Here is an 18479-nt window from a genome sequence, read left to right as displayed (position 1 = left end):
AAAATGGGTCAAATCTGCCACTAGGGCTGTGAAACACCAGCCTGCCTGCCTGCCTCCCTCTGCAGCTGGGCAAAGAATCTGGTTCTTTACTCTGCAGTGCCTCAGTGACTCCAGTCTCGAAATGACTGATCCTGCCAGCAGCAAAGATGGGGGCACCCCTTCCCCTGGCACCCACCAGGTGCCTCTGTCTGGTTCTCTATTTCAGTTAATGTTTGATGACAGCCAGACAGTTAAAGCATTTAAGTATTTGCCAAGTTCCAGGCATCTATCTTGCTAACTACTGTAGATACAAGTAGAAGGGTCCTGGTCCTCAAGATGCTGACAATTCAACAGGGCAAAACAATGAGTGGTGCAGGGAGAACAGCCCTACGTAGGATCCCGATTCCTCCTCATACCAGGGTGCCTCTGCCTCCTTCCCCTTTTTGCTCTCTTCAGAATTTAACCCAAAGGTCTCTTTTGGTCCCTTAAGCTGATGACCGATAACATACACAAACATCTGTTTTGGAGTCTCTGGGATGCTTGCTGATGTCAGGTCCCTCTCTCCAACAGGTTTGTTTTTCCTCAGTTCCCTCATAACTACTTTCACAAACAACTAGGACTGGGCATATTCTGGATGCTGGAGTAATGGGGTACAAGACAAGGGAGAAAAAAGTTGCAAAAGGTATAGATTAGGTGGGAAGAGAAAGAAACAGATGCCAAAACACTCCTCTTTGCCCCAAATTAAAATAGACAACCACCCCCAAAATGGACTGCTCTAGCCACCAAAGCCAGATAGGCTCCTGTCCCCCAAAAGAATGAGAATTAGAGATTGGAAATGTGACTTTCAGTTCTGAATCAGTGGGCAAATCTTCCCACAAGTGAGAGAGTGAGGACTGAAGATGAGACCGCGTGAGATGATCTATTGTGGGCGTTTGTGTCCCCATTTGGGTGTAATGGCACTTCTGGAAGAGAGGCAGTTACTGCCATGAGATTATCTGGGCAAAGCCATCAGGACTGGCTTTTTCTTCAGTGGATCAAGCAAACAGATTGAAGGGACTTGTCTGGGATCATTCAGCTGCAGTGTCTGGGTTCAGACCCGAATTCAAGTTTTCCTGACTACAACAAGCTCAAGTTGTTGTCCTTGTTTTTGACCAAAACGACAATCGCTATGTTCCAATCCAGTTAGAGTATGTCCCACTGTGTCTGATCAAATCAATGTGCGCTCAGAATGCTCCCTCACAAGCAGTCCCCGTGAACATTTGGGGTGGATTCTTTTTGCAAGACAAGCTCGGGAGCTCCGGCCAGATTTGTGGGAAGGAGGGGAGGGGAAGTGTCCCGAGAAGCTGTGAGGGACTCGGAGACCTGCAGAAGAGAAGGATGTTGTAACCCATCACAGTTTGTGTCCGAGGAAGGCGCTGGAGAGATTAAAAGGGCGCCTGAGAGGCTCGGGTCCCTCGAAGAGCAAACTGACCAAGATGCTCTGCGGGGAAAGAGCTGGGATGGCTGAGAATCAGGGGACCCAAGAAACAGGGAAGGGTAAGGAAGTTTCACGTGAGGCGCAGAAGATGCTGAAAGCTCAGTGCTTTCTTCAGGAAGAAAACGGGACCTCTTTAAACTGGAAACGGAACTGAGAGCTCCTCGCAAGTAAAGGTAAATTCAGGGATCACGCGGCGCGGGCAGGACCAGCCCCCGCGGGCCGCCCGGAGAAGGCACTTTCCGGCAGCGCTCGCGTTCCCGGGGCACCGGAGGCCCAGAGCCTCTCCGCGGGAGGGACGGGCGCCCCTGCAGCCACCCGCCCGCTGCTGCCAACGGCCAGGGCCGGGCAAGCTCCCGCTCTCCAGCCTCCCCGAGCGAGGCCCGCCCGGTGCCAGCGTCTCACTGCCCGCTGAAGGACGCACCCCCGCTCCGCCCGTGCAGGCCGGGGGCCGCCCGGAGCCGGGGGTCGGTGTCCCCGAGCCTTCCCACCTTGCACGGGAGCGCGCCGAGGGACGGAACGGAACGGAAGGAACGGAGGAACGGAAAGAAGGCCGCCCAAGGTTCCGGCCCTGCCCCCGTGCCCCGCAGGACGCTCCCGGGGGCGGCTTCCCCCCCTCCTGCCCGGTCTGCCCCTGGCGGAGAGCGCGCCTGTGCCCCGGACCTGACTGCGCCCTGCGGACACCGGGAAGCCTCCGGGAGCGGGGCTCCCGCTTCCCCGGGGGTTGCGCAGACTTCTGCAAACGAGCTCTCGGGAAGAGAGACTCCCGGGAAGAGAGACTGGGGGGAGCGCCCTCCTCCTGCAGGGCGGGGAGCCACAGCCAGACAAGCGCCCCCCCCCGGGGGGGGCCTCCCAGCTCCCGCCCAGCTCCCCTTTCTCCGGCAGGGTTGGGGGTGGCGGCCCCGCCCCCCTTCTCCCGAGAAACGAAAGGTGTAGCCGGCGAGGACTCCTCCCGCTCCTCCTGGCGCCTAGGCCCGGGAGCACAAGCGTCCGCTCGGGCCGGAGCCAGGGCCGGTCTCCGAGGAGACCCCCGTCCCCAGCCCTCCAGAAGCGGAGGCCCCTTCCCCGCCGCCGCCGCCCGGGGCTCACGTGTGTCCGCAGCCGCCGACGGCCACGGGCCGGTGGTAGACCTCCAGGCAGATGGGGCAGCTGTACTGGGCCTCCAGGCCGCTCTCGCCGCCGGCGCCCGGCCCGGCCGGGGGCTGCGGGGCACTGGCCGGGGCCCCGGCCGGCGGGGGCTGCCGCTGCTGCGCCGACGCCACCAGGCTGCGGAACATGGCCATCGCGGGGCCCGGCGCGCCCCGCCCCCGCCCGCCGGCCCAGCGCGCTCCCGATCCCGAGCTCGGGATCCCACTCCGCCCGGGTGCATCCGTCTGGGATCTCGCGGCGCCGCCGGAGGACGCGTCATCACCCCGCGACCTCGGAGATGCTGCGTGACGTCACCAGCGCGCCGCCCTCCTCCCACCCTGTCGCGAGCCGGTAGCAGAGAGCCTAGGTGCGTGTAGTTGGGCCCGGCGGAACCATGTGTCAAGTGGGCGAGGACTACGGGGGGCCCGGGCCGGCCGAGCTGCAGCCGAAGCTGCCCTGGCGCGGGTAAGAAGGGGCGAGACGCGAGGCTGGGCGGGGAGGGGCAGGGGAGAGGAAGGAGGGTCCGGAGGTCGGACCCCGCCTCTTTCTGAGGGAGAGCCGCCCTGTCCGGCCCTTCTCCCCGCCCGCCCCCTCTGAGCGGCCCGGAACGCTTGTGGAGCGCTTGCACCGCCGGCCCTTGTGCTCAACCTTGGGGACGCAACATGAGGCCAGACCCAGGCCCCGCCCGCGTCTGGGAAAGCGGGGCCCGGGGACCTGTCAGTCAGGCGAGGAGGCGGGGTTTGAGCCCGGTTCTCGCACCCGCGCCTCGGCGGCTTCTGACTCACAGTCCTCCCGGGGCCGGCGCCTGCGGGCCTAGTCCGGGCGGGTTCCGGGCCCGGGCCTGGGGGGGGGGCGTGGCTCCGGTCTGCATCCGCCTCCCACTACGATCGGCCTCTCAGAGCGCCAGCTCCCTTTCCCGCTATGGGAGGCAGGGGTAGAGCGACAAGGACCGGAGCCGGGAGGACCTCCCCTACCAGCTGAGGATGGCAGACAGCATCCACCCCGGAGCTCGGGGATCCAGAGGGAGAGGCCGTCCCGGATGTCATCCGGTCACCTGGGGTCCAGAAGCGGGATGCTGCGCTAAACATCGAGGGGCGCTGGGGGCGGGGTTTCGGGCTCGAGGGCTGGGATCCCGGTGAGAGGCAGCGCGGGACCGCCCGGCGAGCCTGGCCCCTCGGGGACGTCACCATGGGTAACAAGGGACCCAGGTGGGGCTGGGCAGAGCAAGGCTGCCACTGCGTGCGGCCGCGCCACCTGGGGGGCTGCCCGCGCATCTCTGGGCCCGCGTTTCCTCAGCTTCATGATGAAGCCTAGCGCCAGATCCCTCTGCAAGTCCCTTCTAACTCCAAGGGCTACGTAGGCCGGTTAGTCTGGTTAGTGGTGTTCCGCTCTAAAAGCACCGTCCGAGCGCGCTGTTACGGCTCTGTGCATAAGTAGGTCCCAGCCCCTTGCACCGTTTCCCGGCGGTGTGGGAGTCTCCCGACTGATGTGGGCCTGGCGGAATTGTGCGCCTTGTCCGAGGGGGCTGGGGAAGCCTCTTCCATGCGCCTGGTACCCAGAGTCGCGGAGCAAATTTTCAGAAAAGGAGTAGTGAGTGGGAAAAGCTTAAGAATCCCTGATACTGCTAGTCAAGTAGAAGGAGCATCACTCGGAGGTAGGACTGGTGTTTGGATTCCGGCTCCGATGCCCGGCCCGCTGCTGGATCCCGCACCAGTTCCGAAATCGCTAAAGTAGCCGTAGAAGGCAAACTGCTGAAAGATGAAAGGTTTTTATCTCATTAAGTCCAGGGCTTCTTCAGCTGGATTTTGTGGAAAGATTTCAGAGCATCTGTGAACTGGTTCAAAACCTTTTGATAACTTATAATCCTCAGTATCTTATTTTGTGCATTTAAAAATATTGTTTTGAAAGGGCCTGTGGGCTTCACCAGACTCTCCAGGGGATCTAGCGTGATTGCTTTGAGTCCTATCCAGTTTCCTCATTTTACAGACAGGTAAAAGCCTGAGGCCTAAGGGAATGAAGTGAGTGATTACACACAGGTAGTGGGAAGCAGAGCCAGGTCCTCTTGACTCCAAATCCAAACTTCTTTCCATTATTGTGTATCACAGCCTCTGGGGCCCGTTTCTTTCTGTAAAATAAGGACAATGGATTAGAAGATCCCTTCGCTCCTGTTGCCAGATTTCCCATGAGCGCCAAAACACCTGCCCTGCCTGTCTCCTCCAGGACTGTGCTCCCCAGTGCCCACCAGCCCCATGCTTGTTTTCTTTGTGGCTGAAACTTCTCTTTGTTTCATGCCCATTGGTGTTCCGTGGAGGCCCCGGTTTTCTAGATTTCTGTAACAGTTCAAGAAACTTTTATCTTGTGCCTGCTGTATACAAGGCACTGGACAAAGACTAGCCTGGCTCCTTGGACATTTTCTTAATGAAATGTGTCATTCTCACTCTTGCATTAATAAGATTAAGAAATAATAGCTCGCTTTTTTAATATTGTGGGCCTTTATGTACATTCTCTCATGTTCTACCCTATTTTTTATAAGGTAGGTAGCTATTAGTATCTATTTTTATTACATTTTATTACTGACTTCTGTCTTTATTTCATTGTCATTTTAATTTCCTCAGCTCCTATTGAAATCTCATTTGTAACTTTAAAAAATTATGCAAAAATGTCTAATTCCTTGTAGACTATGTAGGATTTGGGCTTGGAAGTTTGCTCCCTGTTCTGTGGCTGAGGTGTCCTTTCAGATCTTTGAGACTTTCTTTGGCTTTTTAAGTGGTCAGAGTTTAACTTCTTGAGTGATTTTTTTCATCATGACTGCTGTAGCCACAATGTATGTACTCTTGGTTCTGATCCTATTATTTCCATTTTGGAGATGAGGAAATTGGCTCGGAGAGGATGTAGCCTAGCAGGGTCACACAACTAATTAGTCAGGACTCAACTCCTTAGATCCAGCAGTGTTTCCCCCCACCATCCTAGGTACCTTTGAAAGGAACAGCAACAATGGTGCGCTGGTAAGGAGCCTGAGAATGTGAAGAGAGTAACTCCTCTCTACAGAGGAGTGAAGCTTTCCCCTTGGTGCAGTAGGGACAAGTTTTTCCTGTCTCCCACCCCTCTGGTGAACTGAGTTTCCCAGAGTCTTTGTAATGGCCGAAGTTCAGATTACTTGTTCTAGCTGATACTGATGATCCTTTGAACCCAGGGGATTGACTAGATCTTTGCTGACTTAGTATTTCATTTTTTTCCTGGAGAAAGTGGTTCTTAATGATATGGTATTGCTACACATTTACTTTTAAAGCCATAGCCAGGCCATCTTCATAAACTCTTATTGTTGCTCTTTGCTTTGTTTCAGCTGTGAGCAGAAATGCATGAAGTGCAAGGAAGGTTTGCCTGTCTTGATCATCCGTGCCGGAGATGCTTTCTGCAAGTGAGTATGTGATACCTTGTGTGGGAAGAGACCTCTTAAGAGCTGGAGCCTCTTTTTGTGAAGTTTCTTTTTGTGCTTGTGATGCTGACTTCTAAGATAACAGTTATCAGTACTTACCTTTTTACTACTGCTGGTTTTCCTATTCTGTACTTGGCCCTAAGCGTGGGAGACATCGTAGACTGGAGGTTGGGCTTGAGAGAAATCTTGCTTTTGGTATTAAAAAAGGGAGGTGTACTTGATTGGGATAAAATGGCCCAAGAGTCCTCGGACTATTTCCCAGGCCTCCAGCCTCCAGGGAAGACTCCAGTGGAGTTGTCTTTTGGAGAGTAAGTGTGTCCTAGATAAAGATTTCCGTAGCATCTACCTTTTTTATTCCACAAATATGCAATTAGGGCTTAAAAAATTCTGTGCTGGTCTTAGAGGAGCAAATGAGGATTTCTTGGAGAACCTCTAAGCCTGCCTAGAGCATAGCCAGTGTAACTACTGAGGAAACTGTCACAAAGGCAGAAGGGGAGAGCCAGCATTTGGATCACGGTCCTATGACTCCAAATCTGGCACATTTTTATTTTGAAATTTCACTATTTTTAAAATTTTGAACTTGACCTTCAGCTAACAGAAACATATCCAAATACAAAGGAAAATAGAAGAACCACAAGAGAAACTGAACCTGTATTATGTGTGTGGGTAGTTTAATAAGATAACAAGATTGCTCTGTATCTTCTTCTGCGCATATTAGAAAAGTCTGATTAATATTTTTGATTTCTCATGTCTCTGTCTGCACTCCCTAACTCACTTCCCACTCTCCTTACCAAGTAGAAACCCTTCCTTGTAAGAAACTTGGATCATCAGCCAAAGGAGATGTCCCTCATCATGTTTGAGAATATGTGTCTCATTCTGTGCTCTGTCTCCCTTTGTTTTATCTATCTTTTGAAGCCATGATTGGCTGCTGGTTTGATCAGAGCTCTGAGGTCTTGTGAAGTTTTTTTTCCTCTCATATAAATTCCACAGTTATCACATGAGTTGATCGGCTAGTTCTGTTTATTTCATTCTGTATCAGTTTATTTAAGTCTTCCCATGTTTCTCTGAATCCATCCTATTTGGCTTTTATGTCAGAATAAGATTCTGTTACAATTCCACAGTTTGTTCAACTATCCCCAAATGATGGTCCCCTCTTTTGTTTCCAGTTCTCCACTCTATTTTTGTACCCATGAGCCTTTGCCCTGTGTTCTCAGGCCCCATGTGCTACATGCCTTATAGCAGTATAAGAGCAGAGGTATTCATGGTCCCCTGGGGGGCCAATCCCTTTCACCTTTCTACCCATGGGGCCACACAGCCTGCCTTGCTGCAGACCTTCCAGTATTTGCTGTGTTCTTCTTATATCCTCTTTGTCAATCTGGTGATATGAGGGGGAATCTCTGAGTGCTTTTTCTTTGCATTTCTTTTATTATTAATGAGTTGCAACATTTTTCAAATGGTTGTTGTCATTTTGAAATTCTTCATCATTAGCCATATAGTATTGTATTACCTGGCAAGTGTGTCGGAAAGTTGGAGGCCTAAACTAGTATAATAGGTCTGAAAAGAAGAGACAGAAGCAGATGGGAAATAGCCAAGGCAGATCAGCAGCATGGCTTCCTAACAAACCATCCTGCAGCATGAAGGAATGGATACTTAATCAAGGAATAACCTTCCTCTGCAGCTTCAGCTCAGTGTCTTTCAGCTCAGACCCAGAGCCAGAGGTGGGAGAAACAGTACATGGGGAAAAGGAGTTAGGTTTTAAGTTGGTAAGGTTTTTAAAAATTAAAGTTTTTTGGTAGGTAAACTTTTGTGGATCAGGAAAAATGCAACCTGCTTTTTGAGAGGTCATTGAGCTGGTCAGTGATCTGTGGATAGACACTGTCTCCGGGGAAGCATTTGTGTCAAAGGATCAAAGCCCTTCTGGGAAGGCTGTGCCAATTTTATGAAGGCCACCCCAGCAGCAGAGGAGTTGTTGCAGTGAAAGGCATGTTCTCAGGGTTATACATGGGCATTAGAAGCTATTTTTAGGTCTGGAACTCTCTCTGATGAGTCAGGATTTTGAAGCTGGGATTCAGAAATCGTGCTCTTTGCTTGCTAAAACATATCCATAAAAAGATTAGTGGAACTAAGTAGATTGATATAGTTTTTTTTTTTTTTTTTTTTAAAGTAATCTTGTTTTCCAGTTCTCTGCTGTATTAGAGGTGGACACTAAATCTGGACAATGAGTTATATCTTCTTCACTAAATATATTAAAACTTAGAGAACTTTAGAACATCTAGAGACGTTAGAGACCAAATAATAATCATTAAGTGGAGCATAAAGATAATTATTAGTTAAATTATCTGAAGCCGGTGATGCATTTAAGTAAATTTGGAGAATTAACCAATAATAAAAAATAGATGCAAACCTCTTATATTGATTCCAGGCTTCCCTTGAAAGCAAAGACCCATCTTTTCAGTTCTGACATTTTACTGGTGTTGCCACATAGTAATCAGTCAGCAAGTATTTATTTAAAGTCTACTCTGTGCCAGGCACAGGTGTGTGGAGCACCACTGGCTTGGAAGGACAGAGGTCAGTGGATTGGCTCCTAGTAGGTTTGAGAAGATTCACCTTTAACTGATGAGGAAGTCCTTTACTCTAAGAATAAAGAAGTCCAAGGATGGTGTGGTGAAGTAGACCTCTAGTGGCCTAGCGATAGCCTAGAGGGGAGGAAGGCCCTCTGACCATTTGGTGGCTCCTGGGGGTGCACTGGGAGGAGATCACGTACCTAAGTCCCAGAGGCTGGGCCAGGTGAGCTTTGTCTGCATCGCTGATTGATGAGATCCCAGACCCATCCTAGTACAGGAGAGTATACACTCAACCTTGTGGTGCTTTGTGCACAATAGCCCTTCGGGGTAGATGGTTATCCCCATTTTACAGATGATGGTTACAGCTCAGGAGAGGTTAGGGCCTTGACTCTAGAAATAGTTAACTAATCATGTGACTTTACAGTAAGACAATCAGTGAAATCTGGTAATTTCCTAGCAAAAGCCCAGCTTGAGAGAGAGGACTCTTGGAGCCCATTCAAATTGATGTATTTCTTTTTAAAATTTTGTATTGAGGGCTTTGTTTTCCCATTCCATTCTGATATCCAGAGAGTCAGTCTTCCTCGTAAACATTGTCAAAGAAAGAGAGAAAAGCAGTTTACCTTTTGTTATATAATTCTGCTTTTGTGTCTCTGAACTCTGTGTTTGCTGTTTCTCAGGACAAATAATCGGTTATTTTCCATTGCATTTTGTCCTATAGTTTAGCCAGTTGACCCAACTTTTTTTCTGATTTTGGTTCTTGACCACAAAATTTGCAGTTATTACTATTTTGATACACATGGTAATTTTCTTTTCTCCTTTGATCTCTTACTTGGCAGGGGGATCTCTTGAGTCAGTGGCCATTTTATTCATTTTGGGTGATATGGTTCCAAATAGCTTAACAGAATGGCTGGATCCATTCACATCTCACAATAGTATGGTGGGCCTGACCTCCCACAACCTCTTCAACATTCATTATTTCCATCTATCTTTTGTCAGTTTGCTGTAGCAGATGAAGTGGCAGAGTTGTTTCAATGTCCTTTTCTCCTTATTCTTAGTGATTTGGGACAGTTTTTCACATGATTGCCATTAATTTACATTTCTCTTAAAAATTCATTGTATATATCTTTGATCACTTATCCTTTGGAAAATAATCCTCTATCTTTCATATTTGTTCATTTTAATACTTATTGAAGAGAAGGAAAGAGTCAGCTCTACAGCAGATTCAGGTCCCAAGAAGATAATCTCTTCTTGGTGTGTTTAAGTTGGACCAAACCCAATTATGGTGGTAGTATGTAGACCACATCCCCTAGCCTACTTTGTTGAAGAGTTTTCTCTTTTTACTTAGACACTATACAGAAATGGAATTTCTTCCTATGGAATCTCTAGAATACTTTTCTGGGTTTTTTCCCTGTTGGGAAAATGGGATCTTGATTTGTCAGTCAATAAACATTTGCCAAAGGTCTATATTCCAGGCACTGTGTAAACTCTGGGGTTACAAAGAAAGGTAAAAACAGTCTCTGACCTAGGGCAGCTCACAGTTTAATACAAATAATCGTGTGCAAACAAGCCATAGATGGATAAATGGAAATCACTGACAGAGAAAGGCACTAGAGTTAGGGAGGATTTATAAAAGCCTTCTTTAGAAGGTGGGATTTTGGTTGTGATTTGAAGGAAACCCTTGGGCCTTTGTGGGATTTTGATTCTAGATTTACAACATAACAGCAAGGTGATAGGTAGTTCCTCTGAAGAGTGAAAGTTGTCTTAGGAAAATGTCAGGGGATTCATGCCTAGAGATGGCCTAACCCTTCACCTTTTCTGAGAGAAACCTCTGCTCTAAACACATCCACTTTTTACTAGCTCAACCCCTTAGGCTTAAAGCTTTGTGGAAATAGCACTTTTTGATTTTGTGCAATGGAGCTTTGTGAAATGAACAGTTGGGACTGAAGGAGCCCATCGTGAAACTCTCAGTGGCCATGAGCCTGGTGCCAGAGTCAACAAGTTTGATGAAATTTCTGTGACACCTGTTAATATTTTATTTTCTAGAGACTGTTTCAAGGCGTATTATATTCATAAGTTCCGAGCAATGCTAGGAAAGAATCGACTCATCTTCCCAGGAGAAAAGGTACTTTACATGCATGTGGATGTGAATTCACCAACTCATTGATAGCCTAGCTTGGGGAGTGGGAGGCCAAGATGGTCTAGGAGAGATCACAAAATTCTGGTGTCCTGATGTAAGGAAGCTCAGGATTTCTTGGGTTGGCAATCTATTCCGTTCCATTCCCTGAAACATGACCATTATTTTGTTAATATCCTGTAAGTTATTCTCAGACATCCATATTGTACAACACTTCTATTACGTTTGGTATTTGTGTGTGCTAAGGAGAAAGGAGATTTTGAGGTCCACAAAGACCCCCATCTACACTGTCTTTTCTAGGGTAAAGAAAGCTGGGTGTTAGTCTCTTCATCTTTCATTCATGCTCATTGCTCCAATTTTATGGGAAGGAGTTAAGCTTCCTATTAATCTCAGTGGCCACAACTTAATGTGCAAAACCTGATGCCTCTACATTCCTTTTTCAGGTCCTTCTTGCGTGGTCTGGCGGTCCCTCATCCAGCTCAATGATCTGGCAAGTCCAAGAGGTATTTTCACAGTGTCTTACTTTCATGACCTCGCCACGTTCTGCTAAGGGTGAAATGGAGGGAACTTGGAAGGACTCCCTCATCCTTCCAAGATTTCACTGAAAGTTAGTGATGTTGGTGGGAACTGGAGTCGGATTCTCTCTGACTTTGTGGATAAGTGACTGGAGAGCTCCCTCCTCTGCCCTAGATCCAAACACTTGCCGTAACTGAGAGGTACCTGAGAGGTCCCACAGCGTCCTCTTGTCCCTCGCGCTCCGGCCTCCCTCTTGGTGTTGGCATCCAGCCAGCTGTGCAGCTGGCAATGTGCCATTTTGACCAGGATGGAAGCTGTACTTTTTTCCTTGATCTTTGGACAAAACTTGAGTTTAACTCACACTTAACTTCTTCAGAGGCAGAGAAAAAACCTGGAATTTGCTGTCAGATCCCACTAAATTTTTTTCACCTCAGTTTGCAAATTTGCTAAACATGAACAGGTCCTGGAGCTCCTCAGCCTTGATCCCTTGATCAAAGTAACTTCTGACTACAGTCTGGACTCTTTCACTGTCTCCTCAGCCATTTGATTTTTCACACGAATAGATGGTTTTAACATGATTATTTTATTGGCTTTTTTATTTTCTTATCAAAGAGCTCTTACAGGGGAGGGAAGGTCATATGCTAATCTGTTATATATGCACCTAAGTCAGAGCTCACTTCTGGGGTTACTTCTGCCCTGCCATCCACTTCTCCCTGTGATCAACCTCTCTTGCCCTGGGCTTTGCTGAGGTGGCATCACAGGACAGACATCGAAGAATAGTCTCAGGAAATCTCAGTGACAGGTGTGGTCACGGGACCATTGTAGTGCTCGGGCCACAGTCCACAAGCTCCAGACACTGCTTGGGCTGAGGGCTGAGGGGCTGGGTTGTGGCGTCGGCTGTCTTAATACAGAGTGGTCTGAGGGAAGGGAGCAGCCCTGGTCCTGATGGCAGGGACATCTCCTGTGGCAGGCACACTGAATCCAGAAAAAGTAGTGACTTAGTGGGCAGAGAGGGCAGCGTTCACGGTTCGATACCTCAGTTAAGTACCTTGTGTGTGTGTGTGTGTGTGTGTGTGTGTCTTGTTTTCAGGGTTTGAGTCGAGAGTCTGCGAAAAGGCTGCGCTTTGTGCCGGGCGTTATCTATGTCGACGGTAGGTTGTGTGAAACTCGTGGGCCCAGGCCCGCTCCGGCTGCCAGCAACCGGGTCAGAGCATCAGGGTGTCCAGGTCGAGGTGGTAGTGAATGGTGGCTGGCGTGACATAAATGGTGTCACTAGCCAAGTGACTTTGGGCAGATCCCGTCCCTCCTCTGTCTCCATTTCCCCTTGACCTAGCTTCCTTCCAGGAGTTCTGAGAGGATCAAAAGAGCCTTTGAAAAGTGTAAACCATCATGTGAGGGAGGTCTCCAGACCAGCCAAGTGGCTCTGTTGATGCCTGAAATAGTGTGAGGGTCCTCTTGTTGTCCTTCCGAGTTCCCATTAATAGAACACTTGATCTTTAGCAAGAAGTTCGGCTGCTTAGGAGTTTTCCAGGGCTCAGCTCTTTAAGTGGTTGAAGGCTTTATTGGCAGCCTTGGGGTTTTGGTCGGGAAGTCACAGACTCTTGTCCTCATAAACACCATCTTTGCTAAATGTATCAACATGAGGTCAGGTCTTTTGTCCAGTTGACCTTGTAGCATTTCAATCCTAACGTCTCTTTCTTGTATTTTGTTCCCAACCTGTGCTAGAAATGTGTCCCCTGGGGCTCTTTGGTCCTCTGTGGTTCTGGGGTGGAGACTTTCTGACTCTTGTGCCTTACTTTGGATGGGGGTGGGTGAGGGTCACCCCCACAGGGGGCTTCTCTTCTTGCTTCTCCAGCACGAAATCTGTGGCACTTTGCTTCCTTCATTCCCTAGAGGGAGCAGTTTGTGGGCAGAGCCTGGAGGAGAGAGCAAAGACCGTGGCAGAGATGAAGTTGATCTTGCAGACGGTCGGCTTCCCATATCACATTGTCTCCTTAGAAGAGGTAGGAAGTTACTCCCGGGGTCACGGAACCTGGAGGGGCCTGGGGTCTGGCCCAAAACGTTACCCCAGTGAAAGGGATTTCTTTCTGCCCATGGGCCGCTGGCAAACCAGCTGCACCCTGGCACCAGTTTGTGATGCCCGAGGAGGCGACCCTGGGAGTTCAAGCGCCGTTGCCCTGGGTGTGATGTGCCCATGACTGAGAATGTCAGGTCCAGCAGCTTCCCTGTGACCTCTTGTTCGCAATGTCCCTGCAGGTTTTTAACTTACCTGCGTCAGTCCTGCAGCCCGTTTCCCAGGGCCCCCAAGGGCCGGAGAATACCTACAAGGAAGCCGTGGATGGCTTTATCCAGCAACAGCAGAGACTGCCAGAGGAAGGGGGCCAGGAAGCTGCCCTGAGCGATGAGCTGAGACGGCTTAGCACCCGGGACCCTGTGGGACCAGAGGAGGCCGCCGGCGACAGCCTCCCTAGACCGGCCCAGAGCACGGCTTTAACGACTCTCTTCAGCTCCGTGAAGACTCTGACTGCCAAAGAGGAGCTTCTGCAGACCCTCCGGTGAGTCTGCCCTGCCTGCCCCCTGCCCTGCCTGCCCCCCACCCGGCGGCTTGGGGGGTGGGACGTCAGAGCCGATCCAGAGCTCGGCTTCATCTGCCCCTCCCGGGCCCGGCCCCTCCTGAGCCACGCTCTCTTTGCAGGGCCCACCTGATCCTGCACACAGCTCGGCTGCACGGCTACTCCAAGGTGATGCTGGGGGACAGCTGTACCCGCCTGGCCATCAAACTCATGACCAATTTGGCGCTGGGGAGAGGGGCTTTCCTCGCCTGGGACACAGTAAGCATTGGCGAGAGGCGGGTGGGTTCTAGGGGGCTGGTGAGGGTGGGAGGGCCGTGATACATTTGACATCATGGAAGTCTGTGGTTGCGTCTCTGAGATGAAAGGACCGCTTCTGTGGCTTCTCGGGCCGGGCCCCTGGTCGGCGGTCAGCACAGGAAGGGGCGTATGCTGAGCTGCTGCCCCAGTGCCAGGGTCCTCTGGGCTAATAACCCCGAGAAACGCCGGGGCTGCCCTGGGCGAGGGTGCCCGGAGTCTTCCCTCCCTTTCTTACTCCCTGGGAGCTGAGACAGCTTATGAGTGGGGTCTTGTGCCCCTCCGTGATCAGAGGAAGCCATGCTCAGGCTTCTGGAAGGGCCCTGGGCCTGGGGGGGGGGGGGGGGGGGGGCGCTGTTGTTCCTTGAAGAGCTGCTCATAGTAGATGCTGGGAAGTCTGTCTCTCTCCTCTGGGGCGGAGTGACCTTTCCTTAGTTCATTGGGATGCACCGTCCTCCCCCTGCTGGAGGTCTCGGTTTACCCCTGACTGCAGGTCCCTGCCCAGCATGGTGCTCCTGGGCTCCAGGAACAGCCAACAGCCTGCAGGGCCGGGACTGCCCAAGAGGAAATACCAGGAGACACAGAGAAACTGATTCAATAGAAATAGTTATCAGAATATTCTCAGAAACAAATCCGTGAGCGCCAGGTCAAGAGCCCCCGCTCCAGTCAGAGTTAAAAGGAAACCCCTTAAAATAGTGATTAGTGGTAACTGTCTGCCTCAGTTTCCTCATCTGTAAAATGGGGATAGTCATCCCTACTGTCCAGGGTTATTATGAGGATCAAAGTGCCTGGCACGTAGTAGGTGCCATATAAATGTTGGCTATTACTATTATCAATTGGATCCTAGATTGCTGAGATCATTTAGCAAGCCCCTCTCTCCTTCATGTGGCTGCCGGACTCTTCCCCATCCCCCAACCTCGCTGTGATCCTCTGGGAAGACAGTTCTTTCCCATGTCTGTAGAAGGCCCACAGATGGTCTCCTAGACCTGAGTGGGGCTGGATTGGGTTCAGGGGCTCCTGCCTTTGGGGTGAGCGCTCCTGCTACGTGGGGAAAGCCTCAGGACCCTGGAGCAAGGTGGGGGGGGCGGGAGGGAAGCGGCAGCCCGGACCCCGTCTTGTCCCCCGGCCGTAGGGCTTCTCGGACGACCGGCACGGGGACGTGGTCCTGCTCCGGCCCATGCGAGACTACACCTTGAAGGAGATTGCCTTCTACAACCGGATGTTTGGCGTGCCCTCGGTCTTCACCCCAGCCATTGACACCAAGGTAGGGGAAGGTCGAGGTGCTCGGCTTGTTCTCGGCTTGGGGGGGCGCTCCTGGCGAGGCAGGAAAGAGCCGGCCTGGTGCCGCTGCGGGGGCTGAGCCCCTTCCCAGCCCGTGGCCTCACTGCCTCCCCTTCACAAGGAGGGGGCTGGATGGGGGGCCTCCGAGGGCCTTGCCCACTCTCTCCTGATCCTGCCAGCCTCCAGAGGAGGGGACTCCGTGTGCAGGCCGTGGGCACTGAGAGTGCACGTGCATGTACACCCCCCCCAATATGGGGACCCTGTGTCCCCTCGGTCACATTGTCAGAGCAGCTCCAGGAGTGCAGAGAAACTTCAGACTTCCTGAAGATCCCCTCAGACCCCCTGAACTTTGGGGCTCACCCCATTATGGGCCAGGGCCACAAAGTCAGGTGTGCAGGAAAGTTAGTTTTCCCCACGCGCCACCGAGGAGGGCTTAGAGGCCTGCTTTGGGAGGGGGTGGAAGCTTGGGCCCAGCCCCAGCCTCGCTCTGTGCCTCCTCCCCAGGCCCCAGAAAAGGCAAGTATCCACCGGCTGATGGAGAGCTTCATCCTCCGATTGCAGGCCCAGTTCCCTTCCACCATCAGCACTGTGTACAGGTCTGGCGTGGGGCTACAGGACAGGGTACGAGGCCGACCGGGGCGGGCTAGGGCACAGGGCCCTGTGGGAGGGCCCTAACCCAGCAAGAACATGGGGACCCTCTGCCCTTCCTGAGGGGCATCCATCCACCTCCCCGAGCCAAGCCACAACCACCTGACTGCCCTCTCCTCCCCCTTTCCCCCGCCGTGGTCCCAGGACCAGTGAGAAGCTGGTAAAGGCTCCCCGGAACGGGGGTGCCGCTGGCCCCGTGCCCACTCGGTGCCTTCTCTGCATGTGTACTCTGGACATCGACAGTGCAGGTGGGCAGCCTTTTACCCCCCCCTCGGGTGCCTCCGGCCGGGGCCGCACTTGGTGGGAGCTCCCTGGAGGTGGGGACCCTGAATCTGGGCCGTTCGGGGGAGCCCACCAGGAGTGTCGCCCCCTGCTTTGCAGACAGCGCCACTGCATTCGGAGCCCAGACCCTGGAGCATCTCTCCCAGAAACCCACCCCGCCCCCAGGGGCCCCTGGGAGGCCTTGCTGCACCAGGGGGACTGAGCTGCCGCGTGCCTGTTGCCGGGGCCCACAGCCCGCGTCCCAGAGGTGAGAGCCGGCCACACCGGGCCCAGGGGGAACGTGGCTGCGCCTCCGCCCGCTGGGAGCCCCCTCTCCCCTGGGTCTGCTCTTCCCGGAGAGCAGTGGGAGAAGCCGGGCCACGGGTCCACCTTTTCTCCCCCGCCCTGCAGGGAGGAGCCCAGAGCCAGCTTCATTGAGCAGCTGTGCTACAGCTGCCGGGTGAACATGAAGGACGTGGTGAGCCGGGCTTCCAGCCTTTGTCCCTGGCAGGGAGGGGGGACCCCCAGGGAGGAGAGGGCGGATCCTCAGGGTGCCAGAAGGGGGAGGTCCCTGTGGGAACAGAGAGGGTCCCGGCCCTGCTAATGTCTGGGGACTTGGGGGGCCTTCCTTGCAGCCCTTCCTGGAGCCCCTTCCTCCCTACATCCTGACAGAGGCCCAGTGCCGGAGGCAGAGGTGAGGCGGGGGCAGCGCCCCCCCTGCAGGAGCCCCTGGTGGTCTGGGAGGCCAGGGAAGAATTGCACCCCATGTAGCTGCCTTCCCAGCACGTCAGTGGTGGCGCCGGGTCTCGGGATAAGGGGGGAGGGCAAACCCTTCCTATCCTCGCCGTCACTTTTTCAGAATTGGGGAAATAAAGCCTGTGGCCACAGGGGGCTGTGGCTTCCTGCTGGGGACCCTGACCCAGATCAGACCATCAGGAGTTCCCCTGCCCAGCTCTTGGCCCACAAGCTCGGGGAGAGCAGGTCCCAGGGAAGGGGCCTCTTGGGTGTGAGTCCTGCTCCTGGGGAAGCCGGGGCCCAGCTGGGCTGGGAAGGGGCTGGGGCAGGGGCTGGGGCAGGAAGGGCCCCTGATGCCCACGGTTTTGCCTCAGGGCCTGGGTAAAGCAGGAGATCCAAGAATTCTTGTTTGAGGAGAGCGAAGGGGAAGATCCAGATGGGAACTGAACGGACCGAGTGGGCCGGAGGCCAGGACCCTGTTTTGGAACTCTGGGAGGCCAGAGGCCACCCCCGGGCTCGCCATCCCCGGCCCGACGCCTTAGGGACCCTTCCTGATCTCGGCCCTGTTGGGGCCGGCCTCCCCCCTCCACACGAGGCCTTGCCCCTGAGGGCCCCCTGCTGCTGCTGACAAGTGCTCCTGGGCCCAGCGGCTGGGGGGCCGTGGGCGTCCACCCTGACCCGCGCCCCCATCCCAGCAGCTCGGGGTGCATCAGCTAAGAGAGCGAAGGAAACAAGCCAGGAGGCGAGGCCGCAACTCGCTGTTTAATCGTCCGTCTGTATAAATAAATCGTTTTTAATTAGAAAACTCTACAGTACATGTGGGCAGGCCCAGATCCCTCGGCGGCCTGACTGGCACCTCGGGCAGCTGCACGCTCAGCCCTCAGGCTGGAGCTGGGACACGGGGGTGGGCGGAGCACCCTGACAGGGCCCTGGGGGTCCCAACCACACACAGACAGCCTGGGGCTCTGCGGCTTGGCGCCCATGCAGGAGGGCCCGTGCCCTCCGGGGCCAGGCCGCCTGCCTTGGGTCCAGTGGGCAGCACGGGGCCCAGGCCTGGCCGGGCCTTCTCAGGCGCCGGGAGCAGCCGTATGGGGCAGCATCAGCCCCTGTGGAGGGGTCCAGATGGGCCCCGCCCCCAAAGTCCGAGCCTCCCGGCCTGCTTCTGGTGCAGCCTCCCCAGGCTGGGGAGGAGAGCCTTGGGAGCTCCTAGTCCTTCTCGCGGGTCCACTTGATCATGGTCTCCGGGGAGCGGTAGAGGAAGATGAGTTTGGCGTACAGCTCTTCTTCCAGCTCCAGCTCCTGGGTCTCGCGCACCAGGAAGATGTCCTGGCAGAGCTTCAGGATGCGGTCCACGCAGGGCAGCTCCTCAAACATGATGGAGTGCGAGATCTCGCTGAAGAAGCCGCGGACAAACTTCCCGATCACCAGCACTATGGACACGTACAGCCCCATGATT

At 53.4% G+C, this 18479-nt stretch overlaps 3 protein-coding genes across 6 annotated transcripts in view; 1 reads left to right on the top strand and 2 right to left on the bottom strand.

The window, feature by feature from the left end:
* Nucleotides 1-2841, bottom strand: part of RNF166 (ring finger protein 166) — a 12575-nt gene extending 9734 nt beyond the window's left edge. Inside the window, exon 1 of one of the 2 annotated variants that reach the window (XM_031950148.1) lies at nt 2543-2841. In XM_031950148.1, coding sequence (XP_031806008.1) covers nt 2543-2736 — 194 coding nt within the window. In that variant the 5' untranslated portion in view covers nt 2737-2841. Of the gene's footprint in view, nt 1-2116; nt 2485-2542 lie in introns of those variants that run through there. The other variant, XM_031950147.1, reaches the window with a different exon arrangement.
* CTU2 (cytosolic thiouridylase subunit 2) lies at nt 2748-17828 on the top strand. 2 transcript variants are annotated; one of them, XM_031950145.1, is made up of 16 exons: nt 2748-3046; nt 5925-5999; nt 10625-10703; nt 11159-11218; nt 12322-12382; nt 13125-13234; nt 13488-13786; nt 13927-14062; nt 15231-15362; nt 15884-15975; nt 16172-16275; nt 16409-16556; nt 16700-16766; nt 16924-16982; nt 17148-17294; nt 17398-17828. In XM_031950145.1, exons 1-16 carry the CDS (start codon nt 2976-2978, stop codon nt 17468-17470), a joined length of 1713 nt encoding a protein of 570 aa, XP_031806005.1. In that variant the 5' UTR covers nt 2748-2975; the 3' UTR covers nt 17471-17828. The 2 variants fall into 2 exon arrangements, with proteins under 2 accessions (XP_031806005.1, XP_031806006.1); XM_031950146.1 differs by lacking the exon at nt 17148-17294 and having other exon boundaries at nt 2749-3046.
* The window catches only part of PIEZO1 (piezo type mechanosensitive ion channel component 1), a 167319-nt gene continuing 166609 nt past the window's right edge, over nt 17770-18479 (bottom strand). For both annotated transcript variants that reach the window (XM_031950144.1, XM_031950143.1), the window contains one exon: nt 17770-18479. In XM_031950144.1, the coding sequence (XP_031806004.1) occupies nt 18230-18479 (250 nt within the window). In that variant the 3' untranslated portion in view covers nt 17770-18229.

The sequence above is a fragment of the Sarcophilus harrisii genome, chromosome 2, assembly GCF_902635505.1.
Source record: "Sarcophilus harrisii chromosome 2, mSarHar1.11, whole genome shotgun sequence".
In the NCBI taxonomy this organism is placed as follows: domain Eukaryota; kingdom Metazoa; phylum Chordata; class Mammalia; order Dasyuromorphia; family Dasyuridae; genus Sarcophilus; species Sarcophilus harrisii.
The sequence above is the reverse complement of the archived record's forward strand: the minus strand, read 5'-3'. Positions and strand labels throughout refer to the sequence as shown.